The sequence below is a fragment of the Piliocolobus tephrosceles genome, chromosome 10 (genome assembly GCF_002776525.5).
Source record: "Piliocolobus tephrosceles isolate RC106 chromosome 10, ASM277652v3, whole genome shotgun sequence".
In the NCBI taxonomy this organism is placed as follows: Eukaryota; Metazoa; Chordata; class Mammalia; order Primates; family Cercopithecidae; genus Piliocolobus; species Piliocolobus tephrosceles.
Window position 1 is genome coordinate 92,518,542 of NC_045443.1, and position 27,817 is coordinate 92,546,358.

General features: G+C 41.2%; 1 protein-coding gene across 4 annotated transcripts in view; it reads right to left on the reverse strand.

The window, feature by feature from the left end:
* The window catches only part of NR2C1 (nuclear receptor subfamily 2 group C member 1), a 53,590-nt gene extending 29,416 nt beyond the window's left edge, over positions 1-24,174 (reverse strand). The window contains exons 1-9 of one of the 4 annotated variants that reach the window (XM_023227582.2): positions 23,939-24,174; positions 17,972-18,045; positions 13,208-13,438; positions 10,603-10,684; positions 9,031-9,210; positions 7,869-8,016; positions 7,691-7,781; positions 2,900-3,081; positions 281-446 (exon numbers count right to left, since the gene is read on the reverse strand). In XM_023227582.2, the coding sequence (XP_023083350.1) occupies positions 281-446; positions 2,900-3,081; positions 7,691-7,781; positions 7,869-8,016; positions 9,031-9,210; positions 10,603-10,684; positions 13,208-13,438; positions 17,972-18,025 (1,134 nt within the window). In that variant the 5' untranslated portion in view covers positions 18,026-18,045; positions 23,939-24,174. Of the gene's footprint in view, positions 1-280; positions 447-2,899; positions 3,082-7,690; positions 7,782-7,868; positions 8,017-9,030; positions 9,211-10,602; positions 10,685-13,207; positions 13,439-17,971; positions 18,046-23,208; positions 23,876-23,938 lie in introns of those variants that run through there. The other 3 variants (XM_023227456.2, XM_023227508.2, XM_023227662.2) reach the window with 3 other exon arrangements.
* Between the last annotated feature and the right edge of the window lie 3,643 nt (positions 24,175-27,817).

Genomic DNA, 27,817 nt, shown 5'->3' on the forward strand with positions numbered 1-27,817 from the left:
ACTTTTGTATTTTCAGTAGAAACAGGGTTTCTCCATGTTGGTCAGGCTGGTCTCGAACTCCTGACCTCAGGTGATCTGCCCACCTGAGCCTCCCAAAGTGGTGGGATTACAGGTGTGAGCCACTGTGCCTGGCCCAGATGAGTATGTTTTAGCTGCTGTTTTGAAATTCTATCAGGGATATTTATGACTTCAAAAGCACAACAAACATACCTTGATTTTTGAAAGGTAGATCAAAATCAAGCAATACAACATGCAAGTTAAAAAAAACATATAGAAATACCCTGAAAGCTACATGTGAATCGCTGAGAAGTGGTCCCTCTTTTTCAGTGTAATTTATGCTTGAATCTCCAGCGATTAGGTGTACACTTCCTTCCATGCCTGCTACTGAGCTCTGGCAGGCTGTGCTCTCTCCTGGATTCAATGCTTTTGCAAGAGTGTCAAATGCCCTGTATGAAGACATCAGAAGCTGTGAGCTTGACCAAACACCACAATAAAATAACAATTCTACATAGGATTCTAGAATTAAGATTTAAGCCTAAAAAAACTGGTCAGGCTTGTCTAGAACTCAAGTGATATGTCCGCCTCAGCCTTCCAAAGTGCTGGGATTACAGGCATGAGCCACACGCCTGGCCTAAAGTCTCTTTTTAAAATCTTGTATAATTAAGGGGGAGAAACATCTTCATATTTTCATACAATAATATGCTTTTAAAAGTTATTTATTTTTATTACTTGAGCCCAGGAGGGCAGGGCTGCAGTGAGCTATGATCACACCACTGTACTCCAGCCTGGTTGACACAGCAAGACCCTGTCTCAATTAAACAAAATTCTTGTTAATGAATTATTTTTAAAAAACATTGTATTTTTGATACTACAAGACTATCCGTCTATTTATTTTGTATACAAAAGTTACTTAGAACAAGGAAAAGAACTTATGTTTACTTTATTATGCACAGTACAATAGGTCTTAAATTTTATTTAAAAATTCAGAAAACATTTTGCTTTACTCATGTTTACTTTTGAAACACATTCTCCCTCTGTCAGCCAGGCTGGAGTGCAGTGGCATGATCATGGCTCACTGTAATCCTGAACTCCTGGGTTCAAGAAAGGGATCCTTCCACTTCAACCTCCCGAGTAGCTGGGACTACATGTGCGCACCACCATGCTCAGCTAACTTTTAAATTATCTGTAGAAACTGTGCCTCACTATGTTGCCCAGGCTGGTCTCCAACTCCTGGACTCAAGCAATCCTGCCACCTGAGCCCCCCAAAGTGCTGAGATTACAGGCATGAGCTACTGCACCTGGGCAGAGAGTATTTTAAAATGTGTGGTCACATAGCTAAATCTAAACTGTAACAATTTGATATTAGAATAATAACAAACTAATGTTACTAAATAATTACTCAAAATAGTTCCCCATATTTTTCAATAGGCCTCCTAGAGTTCCTTGAAATCTCATGTTCAACCAAGTACTACTTATTGTGACTCTTAAATGTAGTTTATTCAATATATATATTTTGTTGTTTGAGAAAGAGTCTCACTCTGTTGCCCAGGCTAGAGTATAGTGGCATGATCTCAGCTCACTGAAACCTCCACCTCCGGGGTTCAAGCGATTCTCCTGCCTCAGTCTCCCAAGTAGCAGGGATTACAGGCATGCACCACCATACCCAGCTAATTTTTTTCATTTTTAGTAGAGCTGGGGTTTCACCATGTTGGCCAGGCTGGTCTCAAACTCCTGAACTCAGGTGATCCACCCACCTTGGCCTCCCAAAGTGGTAGGATTACAGGCGTGAGCCACATGCTTGGCCAATTCAGTGTATTTTTATCATATCTTTTTTTCCCTTTAGAGATGGGGTCTAGTTGCTGTTTGACTCAAAATCCCAGGCTGAAGTGATCTGCCCACCTCAGCCTCCTATACACTAATGTGTTCAGCTTATTCATATTTTAAATGATAAACTCAATGTAGGAAAAGCCTGAATAAATTGTTTCTATATCCTAAGCATTAGTATTTACAGAATAAAAAACAGAATTCTGATACTACTTTCTTCAAGTGTAACTTAAAACTGTAGTTGATTAAACTAAATCTTTTACATTAATTTTCATCACTAGAAATTGAGTAGGATCAACATGATTGCTGAGAATGACAAATGTTTCACTCTCCATACACATCTTCATCTTTAGAAGAAGAAAATTCCTAAGTTTTAAGACTACATGTTTAATCTTCTAATATTCATTTATTGATTTTGTCATTTAGAATATAACTTGTCATACTGAATGCAGGTTTTCAGTTAAAACTTACTATGCCTTAATTTTTCTAAGTGAAAATAGAAATGTAGGTTAAGGATTCCTAATACTAAAATCCAAAATGCTCTAAAATCAGAAACTTTTTGAGCACCAACATGATGCCACAAGTGGAAATTTCACACCTGACTTCTCATGATGGGCTGCAGTCAAAATGCAGGTGTATAACAGTTTATTCCCTGTCCAAAAGGGAAAAAAGACCCTCCCAGCTGAGATAAATCTTTTCTGCACACACCCAGATTCCCCCAAGCAAGCACGCCCACTACAGGCCAGATATGCCAATGGCAGGTTCCCTGATTCCCCATAAGGAGCCAAGATCTATGTGCATTACTCACTGTGGATTTTTGCATATTCTCTTCTTTGTGGTGTAAAGATATTTTTGAAAAGGTCAGAAAGGCCTGCATGGTACCCAGAGTAATGCAAACATTCCAAAATCTGAAATCTGAAATGTTTCTGGTCTGAACAAAGCATTTGAGATAAGGGATAATCGACCTGTATTTGTTTTCTGAGACTTTTATAACTAGCATTTAACATAAAAATGTTTTAAGAAATACTGAAAGGCATGTAAACAAAAGGACATTGATAATCAAAAGAGACTTTACCTTGAAACATCACCGTTGGTATGCATTTCTTGAAATTCACACAAAGAGGTATCATCATTGCTTAAGCTTTCAATCATAGACATTTCATTACTATTTTGAGAAAGATCTTTAGTTTTTCCAAGATTCGCTAATGATGTAACCACACTGGCCAATGTACTTAAATCTCCCTGACATGATTCAGCCTTTAAAAAGAAGGGTATTAAAATTCTGTGAATTGGTATCAGTATTTTTTTCAATCTGAAATATTCAATTATAGATTATGATATGCCAAGAAAAAAGAACAGCATGATAAATGAAACCTGGAAAGTTAAAGGGCTCTGAGCTTTCAGAAATTTGTTGAGGAAAATACAAGTTTAAAAACATCAGGTATATTTCTTAAGAAATGTTTATACATATGTATGTATATATTTTGAGACGGAGTCTCGCTCTGTCACCAGGCTGGAGTGCAGTGGCACGATCTCGGCTCACTGCAACCTCCGCCTCCTGGGTTCAAGCAATTCCCCTGCCTCAGCCTCTCAAGTAGCTAGGATTACAGGAACATGCAACCACGCCCAGCTAATTTTTTGTATTTTAGCAGAGATGGGGATTCACCATGTTGGCTAATTTGGTCTCGATCTCCTGACTTCGTGAGCTGCCCGCCTCGGCCTCCCAAAGTGCTGGGATTGCAGGGGTGAGCCACCGCGCCCGGCCGTATATGTTACTTTTTTTTTTTTTAAGAGACAAAGTCTCCCTTTGTCACCCAGACTGGAGTACAGTGGCACAAGCATAGCTCACTGCATCCTCAAATTTCTGGGCTCACGTGATCCTCCTGCCTCAGCTTCCTAAGCAGCTGAGACTGCAGGTGTGCACTGCTATGCCTGGCTCGTTTTTTCATTTTTAGAGATGGAGTCTTGCTGTGTTGCCCAGGCTGGTCTTGAACTCCTGGCCTCAAGTGATCCTCCCTGCCTCAGCCTCCTGAGTACAATTTCTAAAACTTACTATACAAACTATAAACTTGTATGGAATATAAAGAATACTAGTGAAGGGGGGGAAAAAGGGCAAATGAATTGTTGAACAGACTTCCTAAGATGCCAACTTTTGCCAGACACTGTGTTAATTAAATGTGTTAAAAGGCACTGTGTTAAACACAAACATTAAAAGAAATACATCAGTTACCCATTATTCTCTTCACTTTTTCGTTACTGGAGTTGAAAACTCTCTCTATACAGGTAAGATACTGATCTTTCGATTTGTCTTTTTTTTGAGACAGAGTCTCACTCTGTCGCCCAGGCTGAAGTGCAGTGGTGTGATCTCAGCTCACTGCAACCTCCAACTCCTGGGTTCAAGTGATCCTCCCAGCCTCCTGACTACGGGCGCACACCACCATGTCCAGCTAATTTTTTTATTTTTTGTAGAGATGGGGTTTCATCATGTTGCCCAGGCTGGTCTCAAACTCGTGGGCTCAAGTGATCTGCCTGCCACAGAATCCCAAAGTGCTGGGATTATAGACATGAGCCACCATGCCTGGCTTGTCTTCACTTTTTAATGTTTGTTGAAAATATGCATATTATTTGTGCATTAACTACAATTCTTTTATAAAAAAGAATTTTCGCTCAACTCTTTCACAACCTCAGAAATATAATTTGTACAGGAAAGGCAGGTAAGTACTTTTTCTTTTACTTAGTTATCAATTTTCAGAGCAAGAAGTTGATATCCTAGCAATTTCTAATTGTGATAGATGAGTTTTTCTGAGTATAATTTTTAATTCATAGATTTTCATATATTTGATGCTTTATTTTATTTAAATTTATTACCAATCTAATGAAAAGCCTTTTAACTTGCCTTCTATGGCCTACTGGGCCAATCCCTTAATGGTATCGTTTTGATTAATACTTTCTTCATGGTTTTTCTTTTTGGTGTTCTTTTTGTTTTGTTTTTTGTTTTTTTGTTTTTTTTTGAGACGGAGTCTCACTCTGTCGCCCAGGCTGGAGTGCAGTGGCGCTATCTCAGCTCACTGCAAGCTCTGCCTCCCGGGTTCACGCCATTCTCCTGCCTCAGCCTCCTGAGTAGCCGGGACTACAGGCGCCTGCCACCACGCCCAGCTAATTTTTTCCATTTTTAGTGGAGACGGGGTTTCACTGTGTTAGCCAGGATGGTCTTGATCTCCTGACCTCGTAATCTGCCCGCCTTGGCCTCCCAAAGTGCTGGGATTACAGGCGTGAGCCACTGCACCCGGCCCTTCTTGGTGTTCTTAATCCTAAAATAACACATATGTTCCCATGATGTTTCATTTATTATAACAATTACTCAGTTTCTGTGAGATTTATTTTGGTGAATCAGTAGAATAAAACAATTTTTGTGCCCTCCCCAAATTAATCTATGGTCCAAAAATCATTTACTGAAAACCCTACCAGTTAGGTTCTTACATAATTAATACCCATACATGCATTTTATTTAACCTCCATAACAACCCTGTGAAATAGAAACCATCATTCCTCTATCGCCAACCAGAAGAATGACCCAAATAGTAGAAGTGGGACTGGCTGACTGCAAAAGTCTATGCTTTTTTTTTTTTTTTTTTAGAGACACTCTATTGCCTAGACTGGAGTACTGGGGCATGATCATAGCTCACTGCAGCCTTGAACTCCTAGGCTCAAGTAATCCTCTGCCTCAGCCTCCCAAATAGCTGGGACTACAGGTATGTACCACCATGTCTGGATAAGTTTTTTTGTTTTTAGAGACAGAGTCTCGCTATGTTTCCCAGGTTGGTCTCAAATTCCTAGCCTCAAGGAGCTCTTCAACTTCAGCCTCCCGAGTTGCTGGGATACAGGCTTGAGCCACTGTGCCCAGAAAAGCCCACAATGTTAAGCACTGCCCCAAGAAGTTTTCTTATATTTGAATACAAAGTACATTAGTTACAATTTTTAAATGCTTTTTTCACCTAAAACTTAGCTTATATATTCTCTTCTCTCTAGCAACACATCTAACTGGATTCTTAAGTTTTTGCCCCTAAAGATTCTTAGTCAACATAAAAAACTTTCATCTTGTGACTTCAGAGTTTTGGGGTCATTTGTCAGAGAAGCTTACCATAAGGTTGTCCTAACAATTTCATATAGATATATACAAGAGAGCAGTGTCTGAGCAGAGTAGTCTGTCACAAAATCTAGTTCCCTTCCTTTCCTGAAGGAGTTAGTATGTCAATAAAACCAATTATCATTCTAACCTTGAATCATGTAGACAGGGCTAAGTGAAGTTTTCTAAAATATATGGCAAGAGGCCACTGCCTCACCTAGCAATTATATGCTAAAGCCCAATCTGTAAGATAGATACTCTTATTACTCTTATTTTACAGATGAGAAAGTGAGGCACTAACAGGTCAAATAACTTGCCTAACGTTATACAGCTAGTAAGTGGTAGATGAAATTGGATTTTGGAGCCTAAGTATTTAGAGTACCTTAAAGCATCAAGTGACAAATATATAATGAATCTTGCATTAGTAGGACAAATAATCTTATAAGTTATATAAAATCAGATCCTGGCTAGGCAGAGTGGCTCATGCACATAACCCCAGCAATGTGGAAGGCCGAGGTGGGAGGATCACTTGAGCCCAGGAGTTCGAGACCAGCTGGGTAACACAATGAGACTTGGTCTCTACAAAAATAGGAAAAATGAGCCAGGCACAGTGGCATGTGCCTGCAGCCCTAGCTTCTTGGGAGGCTAAGGTGAGAGGATCACTGGAGCCTGAGAGGATGAGGCTGTGGCAAGCCATTACTGTGCCACCACCGCACCCCCAGCTTGGGTGACAGAGGGGACCCTTTTAAAAAACAAACAAATAAAAAACCCAGATCATAGGCTGAGAGAAACCCTGATCGTAGGCTTCCTAAAATTTGTTTTCAGATTTGAGATTTCAGGAGAAATTTTTACTTCTTGTTCTCCCAAAGGGCTTCTGACAAATACAGAAATTCTTCATGTTCAATTTAAATAAACTGTTTTTCCTTTAGACCCTTAGTCTACCATAGAGCTGCTTCAATCTCTAAGAGAACTGGATGACTTGGATACATGATAGGAGAGCTCTTGCAGTCCTATTCCTACGCTTGACTCAAGTAAGTATTTTGATGGAGGTGAGCTAAGAATTTCCTTTTACCTGAAATATTTAAATATGTTAAGTATTTTGGCACTAAAAAAAAAACCATGCATTTTGGCACTAACAAATCTGTAAGGGAACATAAAAGAAATATTAAGAATTTCACACCTATAAATGTCTTTTACTGAGGACTCGTATTTCAAGATGAGGGAAGAGTATGTGTTTGTTGCTTTCATGTTGAAGTGATAATCATCCTAGTGAAATTAAGAACATTTCTGATTTTTTGGTTTTTTTGAGACAGAATTTCACTCTTGTTGCCCAGGCTGGAGTGCAGTGGTGCCATCTTGGCTCACCACAACCTCCACCTACCAGGTTCAAGCGATTCTCCTGCCTCAGCCTCCAGTAGCTGGGATTACAGGCATGTGCCACCACACCCAGTTAATTTTTCTATTTTTAGTGGAGACGGGGTTTCTCCATGTTAGTCAGGCTGGTCTTGAACTCCTGACCTCAAGCAATCCACGTGCCTCGGCCTCCCAAAGTGCTGGGATTACAGGTGTGAGCCACCATGCCCGGCTGAACATTTCTAATTTACGTTTAAAAAAAAAAAAAAGGCAACTTGTAATGTGGAATATTTAAGAACAAAGCAATTTACCAAAGCAAAGGAAGCGATTAGGAAAACATTTTAAAATGCTTAAAAATATCTAAGCTTTAAATTGTACTAAACACACCTTATCTGATGTCATCAGCACAGTTGACTCAGTTTTTACTCCAGATGGATGAATATTCACGAACATTCCTGAATCTAAAAGTCCTGTTGACCTGTAACAAATAAGCACACATTTTGGCCTGAGTTTCATTGGGAAGAAAAGCAAAATGACCAGCTACTCCGTGTCTGTTTTACTTTACCTTGTAGTTTCACTATCTGTTACAAAAGTTGGAGTTGCAGTTAATGGACTACGAAGGTCCTTTCGGATATAGATTTTTTCTGTTGAAGCGGCACAGTTGGAAGATTTTTCTCGTGATACTTCAATGGGTTTTCTTTCACATTGGACAGCTACAAAAATGTGTTAAACTACTATATCACAATATAGGATTTACAGACAATTATAAATGTAAGCTGTAGGTAAGCTAAATGCTGCTAATAGGAGACATGGCTACCATACTAAACTCCAAAGATAACCATCAATCTTTAGAAATTATGTGCAAGTTCAACAAAGTTGCTTTAGATTAGTAAAACTAACCAATTTGCATCTCTCATTCTTTTTTCTCTCCCTGCTCCCCCACTCCTGTGATAAAAATGAAAAGGAACTCTTTTTTAAAAGTTCACCATCAAGAAGAAAGAACTCAAGTTAGTAGTCACTTACCTATCTATATGAGAGCTTTAAAAAAAATTAAGTGAAATTTAATCCACTGAAAAAATACTGAAAGGAACAAAAAGGCCTAAGGTAGATCTTTTATTAACTAAGGGCAAGAGATTTTTGAGAAGTAATTCAACTACTTGGTCTTCCTTTCTAAACTATAATACATAATATTTGTAAGAATTTTATCTCATAACACTTAGGAGATAGTACAGTAAGGTTGTTAAACTGCCAGGATTCAAAGCCAGCTTATGCCACTTATATTAGTTGTATGACCTTGAGCAGGTTTCTCAACCTGTTTACCCAAATGTAAAATGGGTAACCTAGTATCTACTGCAGAGAATTGCTGTGAGTAAGTTAATACATATGCTAAGCGCAGTGTCTAGCATAGTGCGAGCTCAATCAATACTAGGTATTGTCATTATCTTACTAATCACCTTTTAGTAGTTTAATCAAAAAGTAAACTGGTATCTTAAGCTAGTTAAACTTTCCGCCAAACTACAAATACGTGCTTTTTACACAGGTATTCAATAAATATTAGTTGAAAAAATAAAAAATACATATGTATGTCTATATTCTTATATTTTTAGTTGGAAAACTGTAAACTAAAAAGTATACATATTTGACCTATTTTAATTTGTTAATTTCAATACTCTTCTAGTTTGCTGGAATCTTTAAAAAGTATTTTCTCCTTAAAAGCTAATACATACAGTCTTGCTTCATTCCAAACGCAATACATCTCTGTAACCTGCAGTATTGACAGCGGTTTCGGTGGTGCTTATTAATAATACAATCCTTTGATCCTCGACATGAATATACTAAATTTTTTCGGATGCTTCTTTTAAAAAATCCTTTGCAGCCTTCACAAGTTACTGCTCCATAATGACGTCCTAGAGATAAAATGTTTAAGAAAACATAAAAATCACATTATTTCAGAACAGACATGAAATAAGCCAATTTCTTCCCTTTAAACAACATGAGGTAAAACTGATTTTTGAGCTTCTGACATAAAAAACATTTTTAGAAGTTATTTTTATTTATTTATTGTAATTTTTTTAGAGATAGGATCTCACTCTGTGGCCCAGGCTGAAATGCAATGGTGCAATCACAGTTCACAGCAGTCTCAAACTACTGGACTCAAGTGATATCCCCAACTAGCTGGAACTACAGGCTTATGCCACCACACCTGACCAGTTTTGTTGTTTTTTTTTCTTTGTAGAGACAGTCTTGCCATCTTGCCCAGGGTAGTCTTGAACTCCTGGCCTCAAGCGATCCTCCTGCCTCCACTCCCAAAGTGCTGGGATTACAGGCATGAGCCATCTCACCTGGCCTAATGTAAAATATTAGTAAAGATAAGAAGTCATCATTTTTAAATGATTCCTTGGCCAAAATTTCTAGTTTTCACATTAAAACATTTTTCTACAGCCGGGCATGGTGGTTCATGCCTGTAATCCAAGCACTTTGGGAGGCCACGACAGGTGGATCACTTGAGGTCAGCAGTTCAAGACCAGTCTGGACAACATGGTGAAAGCCCATCTCTACTAAAAATACAAAAATTAGCCGGGCGTGGTGGCACGCACCTGTCGTCCCAGCTACCCAGAAAATTGCTTGAACCCAGGAGGGAGAGGTTGCAGTGAGCCAAGATTGCACCACTGCATTCCAGTCAGGACGACGTAGCAAGACTCCATCTCAAAAAAAAAAAAAAAAATTTTTTTTTACATGTTCACTTTCAAAAGTGAAATATGCATTTTATTTCATTACAAATCAAATTAAACTGCACTGAAGTAAAAAAAATATAAGTGAATAAAGAGCTTTGGAACCAGGCATGGTGGCTCACACCTGTAATCTCAGCACTTTGGGAGGCCAAGGAGGGGAGGGTGGATCACCTGAGGTCAGGAGTTTGAGATGAGCCTGGCCAACATGGTGAAACCCCATCTCTAACAAAAATACAAAAATTAGCCGTGCGTGCTTGCACACACCTGTAGCCCCAGCTACTTGGGAGGCCAAGGCAGGAGAATTGCTTGAATCCAGGAGGCAGAGGCTACAGTGAGCTGAGATCACGCCACTGCATTCCAGCCGGAGCCACAGTGAGACACTATCACAAAAAAAGAACTTCGGGAAAAAATTAGTTCAATTTTATAGGCTACAAATATGAACCATAAAAGTGACATACTTTAAGTAGAAGAAACATGGTAGTGTGGTAGTTATTTCAACAACACGACACATATAGGAGGTTATTTTTTTTTCTTTTTTTATTTTCAGGAGGTTATTCTTAATGTTACCTGATGCTTTGTCTCCACACACTACGCAAAGATCAAAAACCTTATTTGGTCCCTGGTCTGGAGAAGAATTATCTGTTAGGAGCTAAAAAAACAAAACAAAACAAAACAAAAACCTGTTGTTACTCAGTAGCACTCATTCTATTGAAAACTTAAAGAACATTCAGTTGGTCTAGCTTTGTTGCTTTCTTTTTCACAAGTTATTTTTAAACTTTGTACTCTACGAAGAGCTCAGAACCTTTCCACGTGGAATGACGTGACAAAAATAAGCTTGTAATAGCATAAAGAGATAACTCTAAACCTTTTAAATAGAAAAGGGGCTATAAATAAATTTCCTTGAGGTAATTATAATCATGCAGATGTGGTTGCTATACAAAGGTATGGACTTAAAAAGCTCATCACTAGGCACAGTTAATAAGATACTGGCAAAGGAAACTAGTTTCTTCTTTAAAAAACAAAAAAAGGCTGGGTGCGGTGGCTCACACCTGTAATCCCAGCACTTTGGGAGGCCAAGGCAGGCGGACCACCTAAGGTCAGGAGTTCAAGACCAGCCTGGCCAATGTGGTGAAACCCTGTCTCTACTAAAAATACAAAAAATTAGCCAAGTGTGGTGGTGGGTGTCTGTAATCCCAGCTACTTGGGAGGCTGAGGCAGGAGAATCACTTCAACCCTGGAGGCAGAGGTTGCAGTGAGCCGAGACTACACCACTGCACTTTGGCCTGGGAGACAGAGCGAGACTCTGTCTCAAGAAGAAAAAAAAAGGAAACTAGTTTCTTCCTTTAGGTGTATCTTTCAACTTTTTCATCATTTTCTTTCAATCTTGAAATGCGAACAAATAAATTCAATTAAAAAAATGGTATGGCATTTGAACTCCTTCAGGAATACTTCTGATTTTACCAACTTTAAATGGTTCTTAAAATGACTGCCCCTTACTATGTAACATATAGCATCATTTCTTCTTATATCACCATAAAAATCAGTCTTCAATAAGTACTTAAACAAAACAAAAACTTCTGGTACTAGATGTCCGACGAAAACATCTATGGCAAGTATTACTCTTTTAATAGCCTACCTGTTGCAAATGCTGCTGATCTTTTATCTATTATTCCTAAGTATGGAAGGAGATAGTAAGAGATGAAGGGATTTGCCCACATTCATGAGAAAAACATCAGACCAAGTCCAATAGTGGGGCATCCTACAATATACCTGGTCAGTACTCCTCACACAACTGTCAAGGTCATCAAAAACAAGGAAAGTCTGAGAAACTGTCCTAGCCAAGAGAAGCCTAAGGAGACATGTCAACTCAATGCAGGAAGGTATCCTGGATGGGATCCTGGGACCAAAAAAAAGCCATTAGGCAAAAACTAAGGAAAATCTAAACACCTATAAACTTAGTTAACAATGTATCAGTATTGCTTATTAATTGTAATATATCGTGAATGTAAAATGTTAATGGGGAAACTGTGTGTATTTACGGGGGAGTAATATGAGAACTCTGTTCTATATGCTCAGTTTTTCTGAAAATCTAAAACTATTCTAAAAAATCAAGTCTACTACTTTAAGAAAGAGAAATTAAGGTATGTATAATGTTATACTTTTTTTTGTGACTTCTGTCTTGTTGATAAAATAAGGTCTTATAAATTTGTGACTGTATCCACTTTCTACCTTTATTTCCAAAACTAATACAAATATCATTGGATGAACAGATGATATCAGGATATACAGGCAAAATTTCATGTTTTATGAATTCAGTTTGTCAATCAAAGAGAAATTTTCTTTCGTGAGTTTTTCATCATAAAGGATGGAACCCAATTTTAAGTAGACCCCCTTCAAAAAGTTTCTGAAGGCGACTTCAGAGTACATTGTATTTGTATTCGATCATAACAGCCAGCAGTGAAACCATCGACATAACCCCACAGGCATGTGGTGTATACAAGTTTTTGAGTTTTTGAAGAACAATGTGTAATTTTTTATTCTAGCAAAAACTAAAATGATGTAATGTTAATATATACTACTTCATTTCAGAGTAAAGCAGGAGACCATGACTACACTGCTTGCCATTTCATGAAGATGTGCAAGACAACAAAGGAGGCACAATGCTGAAGCCAGCAGCTATACTCCAAACTTCTTGATTTGGCAGCTTCCTATTTGTAGCACAGGCAGCTTGGTTCTGGAAAATACAGCTACAAAAGCTGCCTCTGAGTTGACAATTTCCTAATTATGCAGAAGTACTAGGTCTCTTAGAAGCCAGTTTTGCAGCATGCTCCAATAGTCATTCTTGAAAACCTGGCCTAGAACTGTTTCTTCAACCTTCCTAACAATTCTGCAAGCTCTCTATATCCTTTATTAAAGGCCGTCCCATCGTCCTGGCTACAGAAGCCAGAGTGGATCTTACTGTATGCAACAAATAATCCCCCAAAATATATGGCTGTGAGGAAAGTACAGTAGCTCATAGGAGAGGACTGTCACTGTAGATACTGCGTTGCACATAATTTTATGCACTTTTTTCCTACTGAATATACGTAGATCTAAAGTCTTCATGGCAGGGCTTATGATTAAAAAATTTTTTTTATATATAAGAGGAAAAGACACTTCTATAGTTATTTACCTGCAGGTGTTGTGCAGACAGATCAGGAGTGGTAAAAAATAACTGGTTGACACCTGCTGCATCTGGAGTTGTAAGGAAAACTTTTCCTGGAGTGGAATCTTGCCTGGCCAGAATGACTTTGCTTGGAGTAGATCCATCATGATTTGTCAGAATGAACTGCTTGCCTTGGGTATTATGATCAAGTGCTGTCACTATCTGGATCTTCTGCCCAGTTTGCTGCTCTGTAACAATCTAACAAAATCATGAAAAATAATCAATTAAACTCAATCATTTATTTTTCTTTAATGACAATTATCTTCTTACAAAAACACATCATTTCATATATATTCAATATAACACACACATGTACCTTTTAAAATACCAATTCTATTGCCACAAAATTCTATCCTACAGAAATAAACAAATGTGCAAACAAATGTACAATAGTAAGAACATTTTGACTTCACTATTTTGATTCCCTCCTTCCCCTTCCCTCCCATGTTCCATTTAGACAAACATATATTGGGTGATTTATATTAGCTGTTCTGCATACTGGGATGTAGCAGTGAATAAAACAAAACTTTTGCCTTCATGAAGCTTTTATTTTAGTGGGGACAGACAGATAATAAATAAGCGAATAATAATATTGTCAGGCAGTACTAAGTGCTATGAAGAAAAACAAGGTAAGGTGAGACAGTAACAGAATCAGGGAAATGAGGGAAGTTCACTCTAAGGAGGTGTCATTTTTGCACAGTCCTGAGTGAAGAAACAGACCAAGGCTTAGGACTACCTAGGGGAAGAACATTCCAGGTAGAGGAAACAGAGCATATAAGTAGGTTCCAGGGCAGGAGGGAGGGTGTTTGACACATGTGAGGCACAAGGCACAGCGATAGAGATATATGATGAGTAAGACAGAAGGGAAGACAGGGATTACACTAAAATATGGGATCTGAGTGACAGCTGGGACTTAAGAGGGCTTTATAGGCCAAACAAAAGTCTAGATTTCCTACTGTGTGAAATAGAGAGCCACCAGAGGGTTTGGAGCAGAGGACAGGATTTTACTTTTTAAAAAGGAATCAGACAGGCACAGTGACATGTATCTATAATCCCAGCTACGTGGGAGGCTGAGGCAGGAGGATCACTTGAGGCCAGGAGTTCGAGACCAGACTGGGCAACACTGTGAGACCCGGCCTCAAAAAAAAAAAAAAAAGTATTCTAAATTTAGTGTGAAGAACAGACTGCAAATATTCAAGAGCAGGCCGGGTGCAGTGGCTCATGCCCATAATCGCAGCACTTTGGGAGGCTGAGGCAGGTGGATCCCTTGAGGTCAGGAGTTCAAGCCCAGCCTGGCCAACATGACGACACCCTGTCTCTACTAAAATATAAAAATTAGCTGGGCATGGTGATGGGCGCCTGTAATTCCAGCAACTGGGAAGGCTGAGACAGGAGAATCACTTGAACCTTGGAGGCAGAAGTTGCAGTAAGCTGGGATTTACACCACTACGCTCCAGCCTGGGAGACAGAGCAGGGCTCTGCCTCCAAAAAAAAAAAGGACTGGACACAGTGGCTCATGCCTGTAATTCCAGCACTTTGGGAGGCCGAGGCAGGCAGCTTATGAGGTCAGGAGATTGAGACCATCCTAGCTAACACAGTGAAATCCCGTCTCTACTAAAAACACAATAAATTAGCTGGGCATGGTGGCATGTGCCTGTAATTCCAGCTATTCGGGAGGCTGAGGCAGGAGAATCACTTGAACCGGGGAGGAGGAGGTTGCAAGGAGCTGAAAGCGCGCCACTGCACCCCAGCCTGGGTGACAGAGCAAGAGTCTGTCTCAAAAAAAAAAGTTCAGAAGTAAAATTAAGGGAGATCAGAAAGGACACTATTGCAGATACCATCAATATGTGGTTATGATGTATGGGCAGAAATACTGGCCAGGAACAGGGTAGTAGCCAAGCTGGGGATGAAAAACAATTAAATTGGGATTTATTTATTTTAAGAAGACAGAAGTAACAAAATATGCTGATGGACTGAAGTAGAATATGAAGAAAGAAGAGTCAAGGATGATTATAATATTTTGGCTTGAGCAACTGGGAGGACAGAACTGCCATCTGCCATCTGGGGGGAGGAAAAAGTTCATGAATATACAAAACTATTTCAGCACTGAGAGTTTCTGTTATTCAGCAAATATATTTTAGAGTAAACATCATTAAGCCAATTAAATTTCTTGATTCAATTTTAAAATGGCAAAGTCGGTTTGTTTCTAATTTTCCAAAATTCCAATCCTGTTCCTTCTGTACCAAACTTTTTCTATTTTTATTTTCCTGAAATTATTTCAATATTCTTTTCTATGCAAAATTTAAAACAAAGTTCTGATTCACTAATCAGTTTCTACCTAAAGCAAGTTGTACTGGATAAAAGACTAATAGTTCATACTGATTTCTTAGAGAAGAGCATTTGGCGCATTCATGGTCCAACTGCTCCTGGGTTGAAACATTCTGCTTGAAGGAGTAAAAGGACATTACTGCAGCATAATAATTGTAATAATTTAATATTTAGGCAATCCAAAGAGCCTTCAATAGAGAAGAGTAGTAAATAATGGAAACAGTTCTTAGGTTTCAGGACCCCTTTATAGGCTAAAATATTACTGAGGGTTCCAAAGAGCTTTTTTTTTTGAGACGGAGTTCCACTCTTGTCGCCCAGGCTGGAGTGCAGTGGTGCGATCTCAGCTCCCTGCAACCTGGGTTCAAGTGATTCTCCTGCCTCAGCCTCCCAAGTAGCTGGGACTACAGGCACCGGCCACCCCACCTGGCTAATTTTTTGTATTTTGGTAGGGATGGGGTTTTCTGCATGTGAGTTAGAAATTCAAAGAGAGATTTTAAAAATAGTTGATTCATTTAAAAATTAACAACCCATTAAATGTTAACATAATTTTTTAAAATTTATTTTTAATTTTCATGGGTACATAGTAGGTATATATCATCTTTGGGGTACATGAGATGTTTTGATACAGGCAGGCAATACGTAAGAATCGCATGGAAAAATAGGGCATCCATCCCCTCAAGCATTTATCCTGTATGTTACAATCAATCAATTATAATGTTTTAGTTATTTTTAAATGTATAATTAAATTATTATTGGCTGGGTGCAGGGGCTCAAGCCTATAATTCCAGTACTTTGGGAGGCTGAGGCGGGCGGATCACGAGGTCAGGAGTTCGAGACCAGCCTGACCAACATACTGAAACCCCATTTCTACTAAAAATACAAAATTTAGCCAGGCTTGGTGGCAGGCGCCTGTAATCCCAGCTACTTAGGAGGCTGAGGCAGGAGAATCGATTGAACCAGGGAGGCGGAGAATTGCAGTGAGCTGAGACAGCGCCACTGCACTTCAGCCTGGACAACAGCGAGACTCTGTCTCAAAAAATAAAAATAAAAATAAAAAATTATTGACTATAGTCTGTCTGTTGTGCTATCCCAGACTAGGTCTAATGCATTCATCCTATTTTTTTGTACCCATTATAACCTATTTCTTAATGACTAAGAAAATAGAAAACTTTATTTTCCAAACAAACAAAAATGTAGTGGAGAGAATGGCTTTGTTTTACATTTCTACATACTGCTTTAATGTCTGCTTTAACAGAAGTTGGAATCTCATATCTGTTTTTTCATTTAATCTGTTGGACTATGTTGTTTTGGTTATAACAAGGCTGGGCACAGTACCTCACACCTGTAATCCCAGCACTTTGAAAGGCCAAGGTGAGTGGACTGCTTGAGCCCAGGAGTTCCAGACCAGGCTGGACAACTTGGCAAAACCCTGTTGCTATAAAATATACAAAACATTAGCCAGGTACGTGAGCATGGAAAATAGTCACAAAAAATCAGCCGGAAATATATTTCTTCACCATATATGTGGTAAAGAAAATTCAGCTTCATATTTATTGGTTGAAAAGGGGAAGGATATTTTAATATCCTTTTCAAACTGTGAAAGTTGTTCTTTGATACTACATCAACTCAACAAGTGGCAGTTTTTCAAAGGTTAGCTGCAAGGTAGAGTCATAAACTATATTAAAATCTGTTGGTCTATCCTGCAATTTAAATGGATCCTTCACTCATGCATAATTTTGTAACATTATACACTGGTCATCTGGAAAGCAATGATTCAGTGAGTTATGTACACCTTATAAATGTTGACAAATTATATCGTACAGTATCATCACGTCACACAGTCTGTAGAAAATTCCACTGTATACCTGGGAGAGAACAATACCGAAAAGGTAAATAACATTTCGGTATTATAAAAAAATGGTCTTCACCTGGTTGAGTCTCTGAAAGTGTCCCCAGATAATACTTTGAGAACTTCCAAATTATCTGGTATCTATTACTAAGTAATAGGAGGTAACCATTTAAAAAAATGAAGATGTCAGTATTGACACTGAACTCCTACTGATCCCACCAAAACTGGTCTCAGATTATACCCTCTAAAAAGCATTCCCTCCAAAAGCATTCCTACTCACTCTACAGCTCTTTAATTTCCTTCCTTCCTTCCCTTCATTCCTTTCACTTGTTTTTCTTCTGTGCTCCCATCGCACCTGATACAATGACCTGTCACAGAACTTACCACATTCTACTACGAATTGTCTGATTCTTCAACTATCTCTCAGTAGCTTGAAAAGCTATATTAAGTTAGGGAATATCTTTTATTTCTGGAACTCCAGAACCTGGTATATGCATTTAGTATGAATTATAAAAGTTTGGTGGGTCAGTGCATCAACTGTAAACTAGACATACCTCTCCCATCTGCTGTTCAATAATTTGATGTGCAATTTCTTCTATGGTTGCCATGATCTAACTGCCAAGATGTCCTGCCAAAAATAAAAAGATGCTTTATAATTAAACTCACAAAAACACTTTTACTAAATAATTTACAAATTATATGATATTTAAGATTTGCTTCAAAATAATCTAGTTGAAGTGGGCGGGTTGGCTTTTTCTGAAGTCTCTTTTCCGTTCATGGTTGCCTTTTCCATGTTTTTTTTTTTTCTTTTTTAAAAACAAGGCCTCACTCTATCACCCAGGCTGGAGTGTAGTGGTACCATCACAGCTCACTGCAGTCTCAACCTCCTGGGCTCAAGTGATCCTCCCACCTCAGCGTCCTGAGTAGGTGGAACTACTGGTATACACCACCACACCTGGCTAATTTTTTATTTTTTGTACAGATGGGGTCTCACTGTGTTGCCCAGGCTGGCCTCAAACTCCTAGGCTCAATCAATCTTCCTGTCTCGGTCTCCCAAGTGTTGGAATTGAATTGGCATGAGCCACCATGCCTAGTCCTCCATGTATCTTTTTTTTTTTTTTGAGATGGAGTCTCGCTCTGTCACCCAGGTTGGAGATCTTGGCTCACTGCAAGCTCCACTTCCTGGGTTCATGCCATTCTCCTGCCTCAGCCTCCCGAGTAGCTGGAACTACAGGAACCTACCATCACACTGGCTAATTTTTTTGTATTTTTAGTAGAGACGGGGTTTCGCCGTGTTAGCCAGGATGGTCTTGATCTCCTGACCTTGTGATCCACCCGCCTTGGCCTCCCAAAGTACTGGGATTACAGGCGTGAACCACTGCACCCAGCCCCAGCCCTCCATGTATCTTTAGATGTTTATACAGTCTTCCCTCTGAGTGCCTGTGTCATAATCTCTTCATAGAAGGACATCTGTTATTTTGGATTATGGCATACTCTAATGAACTAATTTTAACTCAATTATCTCTTTTAAGGCCTTATTTCCAAATATACTCAATTCTGCGGTACTGGTGGTTAGGACATCAACACAGGAATTTGGGATTCATATTATTTTGTGGGAGAACTGAATTCAGCCCATAACACTCAGGCATAAACCTAGTAAGAAACATGCAAGATCTAGGTAGGCAAATAAAACTTTCAAATGCTGCCTAAAGACAAGAAAATCTACACTTGGGCCAGCCCCAGTGGCTCACATCTGTACTCCCAGCACTATGGGAGGCCAAGATGGGCTGATCACTTGAGATCAGGAGTTCGAGACCAGCCTGGCCAACATGGTGAAATGCCATCTCTACTAAAAATACAGAATTAGCCAGGCGTGGTGGCACATGCCAATAATCCCAGGTACTCGGGAGGCTGAAGCAGGAGAACAGCTTGAACCTGGGAGGCGGAGGTTGCAGTGAGCCGAGATCACGCCATTGCACTCCAGCTTGGGCCACAAGAGTGAAATTGTCTCATTAAAAAAAAAAAAAAAATTAGCCGGGCATGGTGGTGGGTGCCCGTAATCTCAGTTACTTGAGAGGCTGAGGCAGAAGAATCCCTTGAACTTGGAAGGCGGAGGCTGTAGTGAGCCAAGATCGCGCCACTGCACTCCAGCCTGGGTGACAGAGTGATACTACGTCTCAAAAGAGAAAAGAAAAAGAAAAACTACACCTTAAAGGATACATAAGAAAACGGTTCCAATAACTATCTCCAAGGAAAGAAACTGTAAGTTTGGGAACAGGAATGGGAGGCTTATTTTTCATTGAATAAGTGTTTGGTGCTTTTAAATTTTGCTTAAATACAAGTATTACCACAAAAATTAAAGTAATAAAAAATAAGAAATCTTTTCCGGAAATCCTAAAATCAACACCAGTGTATTGGTGCATTAGACTCAAAGAAGTCACTTCATAATGAAAACTTAGGAAGATAAACTATTTGTTTATCTGAATGAATTCCAGGGACTCACTAGACCAATACATAGTCATGTACTGCATGTACTGCATGATGTTTTAGTCAATGAATGAGACTGCATATCCAATAGCGGTACCACAAGATTACACCCGTAACACTATTTTTACTGTACCTCTTCCACGTTTATATTTTTTACTTCCACAAATACTACTGTGTTAAAACTGCCTGCAGTATTCACTAAAGTAACATGCTGTGTGGGTTTGTAAACTAAGAGCAACAGGCTATACTGTATAGCCCAGGTGTATGGTAAGTTATATCACTTAGTTTTGTGTAAGTATGCTCTATGATGTTCATTCATGATAAAATCACTTAGGGATGCATTTCTCAGAACACATCCCCATCACATATGACTATATATTTTCCAAAACTAAATTTAACTCCAAAGATAAGGCAACACACACATTCCTTTTTTTCCCCAAAATTTTGTGACTGGATGCCTGAAAGAATGCTTCTAAACATTTATTAATCCATGCATCTATGTATGCATCTATCCTCCCTCCCTCCCTCCCTCCCTCCCTCCCTCCCTCCCTTCCTTCCTTCATGGATGCCACTGCATGGGGATTCTCAATCTTATAAAAAAGAGCAACTCTCCCTTTCCCTAACTACACCTTTCCGTTGAGTTCCAGGATCTATGCCTGACACTAGGATAGGATAATAAAGACGGTCTCTACCCTGAAGAGATGAGAAAGAAGAAGATAAGCAATGGTATAAGTTAAGGCTGCACTGATAGCAGTGTCTGTTTTCTTCCCATTCTTCCCAGCTTCAAATAGGATCCAGCCTGATAAACTGGCTTTGAGTAGCCAATACAAAAGTAAAATTTCCAAGTTTTTTTTTTTTTTTTTTGAGACAGAATCTTGCTCTGTCACCCAGACTGGAGTGCAGTGGTACAACCTCGGCTCACTGCAACCTCTGCCTCCCAGGTTCAAGCAATTCTCCTGCCTCAGCCTCCCGAGTAACTGGAATTATAGGCATGCATTACCATGCCCAGCTACTTTTTGTATTTTTTGTAGAGAAAGGGTTTCACCACGTTGGCCAGGCTGGTCTCGAACTCTTGACCTCAAGTGATCCACCCACCTCAGTCTCCCGAAGTGTTGGGATTACAGGTATGAGGCACCGTACCCAGCCAACACACACATTCTTGATATACTGTTAGTAAAAGGTTAGAATGTTTTAACCTTCCTAGAAAAGTCATTTGCCAATGTATACCAAGAGCCTTAAAAATGTTCACATTCACTGGCTCAAAAATTTATTCAATTTTCTTCCATTCAACAAGTACTTGTTGAATGCTTACTATGGGCCAGGCATTCACATAATGACTTACAGAACTAAATCACATCTTTATTCTTCAACTTCAGACCATCAGTGCTGCTTTAATGGCAAAGGAACAAAGTTTTAATCCCTTCCCTTGGTATTCATTCAATATTTATTATGCTTTCACAAGGTGTCTGGCACTGTGAACACAAGGGAGAGTTCTTTTATAATCCGACTTCCCCCATTCTCATTTCCTGTCACTCCCAAGAAGGGGCCTCTTCAGGTCAAACTATCATGTGCTTTATTCCCCAACATATTCCTGCTTTCTCCCTCATTTAAATCCCACCTGACCTTTAAGATTTGGTTTAAGCCAGGGCTCATGCCTGTAATCCCAGCACTTTAGGAGGCCAAGGCACGTGGATCACCTGAGGTCAAGAGTTCAAGACCAGCCTGGCCAACATGGTGAAACCCCATTCTCTACGAAAAATACAAGAATTTAGCTGGGTGTGGTGGATGGTGCCTATGATCCCAGCTACACGGGAGGTTGAGGCAAGAGAATCGCTTGAACCTGGGAGGCGGAGGTTGCAGTGAGCCGAGATCGTACCATTGCACTCCAGCTTGGGAAACAAGAGCAAAACTCCGACTGGGAAAAAAAAAAAATTTGGTTCATAGTTTTTCACCCAGTCTTTCCTGAAGGGTCTAGCATTTATTGTGTGGACTAAGATTGTTAACTAGGATTCAGAAATAGATTTCTGTTAACTCCTAATATTGTATGTAAAATTTTATCTAAAGGTACATTTTTCTAGAGACAGTTCATAAAAGACTTTAAGAGGCTGCAGATGGTCTTGTGACTGAAAAAAGGCAACGAATTATATTTATACTATTATTTATTGTATGCTGTTTTGTTTTTATTCCCCAAGAGTAGAGATTATACATTGTGTGGCAGACGCCCAGATGGTAGATATTTTGGGATGTTTGCTCCCTCAAAATCCTTCCTTAGGATGCACTGCCTGTAATTCCAGCTACTCAACAGGCTGAGGCAGGAGGACAGCTTGAGACCAGAGATCAGTCTGGACAACAAAATGGGGCCCTCCACCATTTCTATAAAACAAAACAAAAAATCCTTCCTAGAAGAAACTAACATGCCCCTTGAAAGACTAAGATTAGCAACATTTCATGCGACCCACTTTTTTTCTTTTTTGAGATGGAGTTTCGCTCTTGTTGCCCAGGCTGGAGTGCAATGGCGCGATCTCTGCTCACAGCAACCTCCGCCTCCCGGGTTCAAGCCATTCTCCTGCCTCAGCCTCTAGAGATGATGGAATCACAGGCGTGCGTCACCACGCCCGGCTCATTTCGTATTTTTACTACAAACAGGGTTTCTCCACGTTGGTCAGGCTGGTCTCAGACTCCTGACCTCAGAAGATCCGCCCGCCTCGGCCTCCCAAAGTGCTGGGATTACAGGTGTGAGATACCGCGCCCAGCCACGACCCACTTTTAACGATAGAAATACACATCGCTTTTTCAGATTTACTAACTGGACTTAAAGCAAAGTTTAAAAACAATCATCGACCGGGCGCGGTGGCTCACGCCTGTAATCCCAGCACTTTGGAAGGCAGAGGCGGGTGGCTCACGAGGTCAGAATACCGAGACCAGACTGGCCAACATGGTGAAACCCCATCTCTACCAAAAATACAAAAAAAAAATTAGCTGGGTGTGGTGGCTCCTGCCTGTAGTCCCAGCTACTCAGGAGGCTGAGACAGGAGAATCGCTTGAACCCGGGAGGTGGAGGTTGTAGTGAGCGGAGGTTGTAGTGAGCGGAGATCGCGCCACGGCACTCCAGCCTGGGTGACAGAGACTCCCTCTCAAAAAAAAAATCATTGAGTATCACCAACCACACAGCAGAAATGGTTCAAAAAACCTCAAAATTGAAGGTCTATTTACAACGTCTAGAGGTATTAAACCCTAAAGGCCTTAATTTTAGGTCTTTTTGCTTTTGCTTTCCGGTTACTTTTTTAAAGACTGACCTACTTACTGAAGATTATGGGACAACTTGGGAACATTTGTACTGCACAAAAATGGTATCTGCACGAGCTGAAAGAAGAATTTCTTAACAAAAGAGCCATCTATTGGAAGCTTGGACATGCCCCCTGCAGTGAGGACCCTGGGGCCCTTCCATATCTTCTGAAAAGGTCCAGATCCACAGGCAGCGACGACCCTGGCCCGATTCGTCGTGAGAGAAAAGTGAAAGTGGAGGGCGTCATTCTGTCCGTCCCGTGAAAGCACCAGAGTTAGGCAGAGGATGCAGGCCGGGACCTGCGGCCACTAGCCGAGGGTCGGCCTCTCCCCGGTCTCACTCGTTCCGGCGTCAGCCGTGCGCCTTCGAGGCCCTGCCGCTGCGCGCGGCTCCCCGGGGCGGGGGAAGCTGCGGCACCGCGGAAGCTTTCCCTGCAGGTTAAAGGTCAGAGGCGCTGCGATGAGCGCACCGGGAGAGGCGGTTGTGTGCTCCGAGCCGCTCGGCGTCCGGCCCCGCGTCCCGCCGCCCCGCCTCTCCGGGGGCCCAGAGCATTCGGCGCCGCCGCTCTGCGCTCCCAGCCCAACTCCAGCAGCCCAAAGCGGCGCCCCCAAACTGAACGGCCCAGCTGGCCGCAGGGCGCAGGCCGGGGGATGCCCTGGGAGCGCGTCCGTTGGCCGTTGGGGTGAAGGGCACCCCCCGTCCCCCGCCCCCGACGCGGTCGCTGGTGTCCCCACCCAGCGCTTCTTACCGGCGCCTTTGCGCCTCGCTGACTCCGGCGTCGGGCGCCGACGCGACAGTCCCGCGGTTGCCACTGCTGGATTGGGGGGCGCTCCGGAAAGAGAGGTTGAAGGAAGCCCACGGGAGGGGGGATCGAGATTCCCGGCGGAGGGAGCTTTCTGTGTTTGGGTATTTGGGAGGGTCAGAGTTCGTGACCCCTTTCTTGGCTCGGCGGCGCGCTATCCCGCCAGCGCCTGCGCATTAGCGACGGGGAGAAGCGGCGAGAGGAGGTCGTGACGTTCCCAGGGTGGGGTGGAGGGATCAGAGGGCCGAGCAGCGGCTCTGTGAGTCCACTGCCCCCTTTTGGCTTGGAGGCAGAGTGCCCTGCCAGAGCTACGCGTCCCCAGCCAGGTACTTTTTGCAGCCACGTGCAAAGGTTTAAGCACTGTTTGCCAAAGGTGGGCATTAGGGGAAGTTTTGAGTTAACGTTTCAGATTTGAGTAATAACCCTCTGGGTCTTAGGCATATCTGTTTCTAATTTCTGGAAAACTGGACCCTGGATAGAGTCCAATCATATTTAAACTTTATATATAATGACAAGCTGAGGCCGACTCATGCAAATGGTAAGGCAAAGTTTCACTTATAAACTGTTGTGAGTAGAGAGACATAATGGCTAAACAGGGCAAGAATGTAATCACTAGAGACTGGGCATGGTAGCTCACGCTTGTAATCCCAGCAAGTTGGGAGGCCGAGGCGGACGGATCACTTGAGCCCAGTTGTTAGAGATCAGCCGGGCCAACATGGCGAAACCCCGCCTCTACAAAAAAATTAGCCAGTCCTGGTGGCGCGTGCCTGTCGTCCCAATTACTTGGAGGCTGAGATGGGAGGATCACCTGAGTCGAGACGGCAGTGAGCCAAGATCACACCACTGCACTCCAGCCTGGGTGACAGAATGAGTCTCTCTCTCTCTATATATATATATTTTTTCCATATCCTCTATATATAGTGTGTGTGTGTGTGTGTGTGTGTGTGTGTATATATATATATATAGGAAATCCTCAATGGCCGTTTTATTGTCTGTTTTGTTCTGTGATGTATTACCAAGCACATAGGACAATGCCTGCTATCAATAATGATGTATGAAACGAACACAAGGCAGGTGGTTGCTGGGAGGCCAAGGCAAGATCACTTTGGGCCAGCAGTTGGAGACTAACTTGGGCAAGATAACAAAATCCTGCCTCTACAAAAAAAAGTTTCCAAATTGTGAAGTGAAGAGACATTGGTGGAAAATCGCATTCTGACAGTGGCCACCTGTAGCAGCAAGGTGTGGCAGGAATAAATGCCCCGTGGGCAAAGTACTCTGTGCTTTAGATTTTGAAGCATTCTTGAAATTTCTGTTTTTTTTTTTTAATCTCCTTTGTTTTACCATGAAATTTCTATTTTACCTAGCTTAGGTCGGCACTGTAGGAAAGCAGCCACAAACTCAGGGCAGAAATCCAAAGAAGGAAAAACAAACGTTTGCTGGGAATGAGAACATCTCTGTTATTTCTCTTTGGAACTCGGCAGACAGACAGAGATCAAGGCATGAAACAATCCCTAACAAGTAAAAATATGCTTTATCCCTCATTAGAAATCCACCTCTGCTGAGCACAGTGGCTTCTGCCCCCAGAGCTTTGGGAGGCTGAAGTAGGAGACTTGCTTGATGCCAGGAGTTTGAGACCAGCCTGGGCAACATAGAGAAACTCCATCTCTTAAAAAAAAAAAAAAAAAAAAAAAAGGGCATGGGGGTACAGGCCTGTATTCCTAGTTACTGAGGAGGCTGAGGTGGGAGGATTGCTTGAGCCCAGGAGTCTGGTCCAGTGTTGGCACCATTGCATTCCAGCCTGGGCGAGAGTGAGATTTTTATTTTTTTTTCAACCTCTACCTTTTAGCTTATTATTATTTGTTGTGTATTTGGTTTGGTTTTAAGGGAAACCCCCTGTCAATACCATAAGCTGCTCCCAAAGATGAAAATTATGAAAGTATAGTCACGTCAGGGACATGTTCTGAGAAATGAGTCCTTAGGCAATTTCATCATTTTATGCTCATCATAGAGTGTACTTACACAAACCTAGATGGTCTAGCCTAGACACACCTAGGCTGTATGTAGTCTGTTGCTCTTAAGTCAGAAACCTAGGACAAACCTGTACAGCATGTTACTGAATACTGTAGGCAGTTGTAACATAATGGTAGGTATTTGTGTATCTAAATATATATAAACATAGAAAAAGTACAGTAAGTCCTTTAAGAAAAAGAAGTGCAGTAAAAATAGAGGACTATAATCTTATGCCACCATTATTGTATATGTGGCCTTTGACTGAAATATTGTTACGCAGTGCACGATTGCACTATAGGCCCAATGGATACAGGCAATCTGAGACCTCTTCACTATTCTTCGTGGAGAATATGTATGCCTGTAGTGATGCTTGTGGTTACCCCTTATCACCCAATTAATTCACTTAAGTCATTGTAAGTTGACTTGTTAAAACTTGGAAGTAGAAGCCATTTTGGGAACATCATTTGTAGGTGAAGAAGTGTTTCCATTAATTATGCTTAGGAAAAGAGGTAAATGAAGTTCATCTTTATTTCCTTTTGAGACAGAGTCTCACTCTGTTGCCCATGCTGGAGTGCACTGGCATGATCTCAGCTCACTGCAACCTCTGCCACCTGGGTTCAAGAGGTTCTCATGCCTCAGCCTCCTGAGTAGCTGGGATTACAGGCACACACCACAATGTCTGGCTTTTTGTATTTTTAGTAGAGACGGGGTTTCATCATGTTGGCCAGGCTGGTCTCGAACTCCTCACCTCAAGTGATCCGCCCAAAGTGCTGGGATCCCAAAGTTATCCCAGAAGTGCTGGAGTCCCAAAGTGCTGGGATTACAGGCATGAGCCACTGTGCCCAGCTGAAGTTCATCTGTACATGTGTGACTCTGGCCGAAGTTCATCTTTAAATGTATGATGCTGGCCAGGCTCAGTAGCTCACGCCTGTAATCCCAGCACTTAGGGAGACAAAAAATTAGCCAGGCATGTTGGTGTACATCTGTAATCCCAGCTCCTCAGGAGGTGGAGGCAGGAGAATTGCTTGAACCCAGGAAGTGAAGGTTGCCGTGAGCCGAGATCATCACGCCATTGCACTCCAGCCTGGGCGACAGAGCAAGACTCTGTCTTAAGGGGGAAAAAAAATCATACCAACGGAATATATTACATTTATTTTGTATAAATATAATACATATTAACATTATTTACAATGCTAATTTTTTTATTTATAAAGTATCTTTATATGGACAAAAAGATACAAACTGTTATCATTTTAAGTACAAAGTATTTCTAGAAATACATTATAAGTCATGTAGAAAAAAACTATTTCAAGACTGGTTCTTACATGCTATGACCAACTCATATGAAAGAGCAAGTTGTTCCCCCTTCATTCCTTCCCCCAACCCCAAGGGAAAAGGAATTTGATATTTAGGCTTAAAAAAAAATTCCTACTATCTTTATCTTTAAAAAAAAAAAAACCCTACTCAAAACAATTATCTCTTATAAGGGAAAATGTCATAGATAAGATTTTCCTTTAGAAAATGACATTAGGCCGGGCGCGGTGGCTCAAGCCTGTAATCCCAGCACTTTGGGAGGCCGAGACCGGCGGATCACGAGGTCAGGAGATCGAGACCATCCTGGCTAACACGGTGAAACCCCGTCTCTACTAAAAAATACAAAAAACTAGCCGGGCGAGGTGGCAGGCGCCTGTAGTCCCAGCTACTCAGGAGGCTGAGGCAGGAGAATGGCGTGAACCCGGGAGGTGGAGCTTGCAGTGAGCTGAGATCCGGCCACTGCACTCCAGCCTGGGTGACAGAGCGAGACTCCGTCTCAAA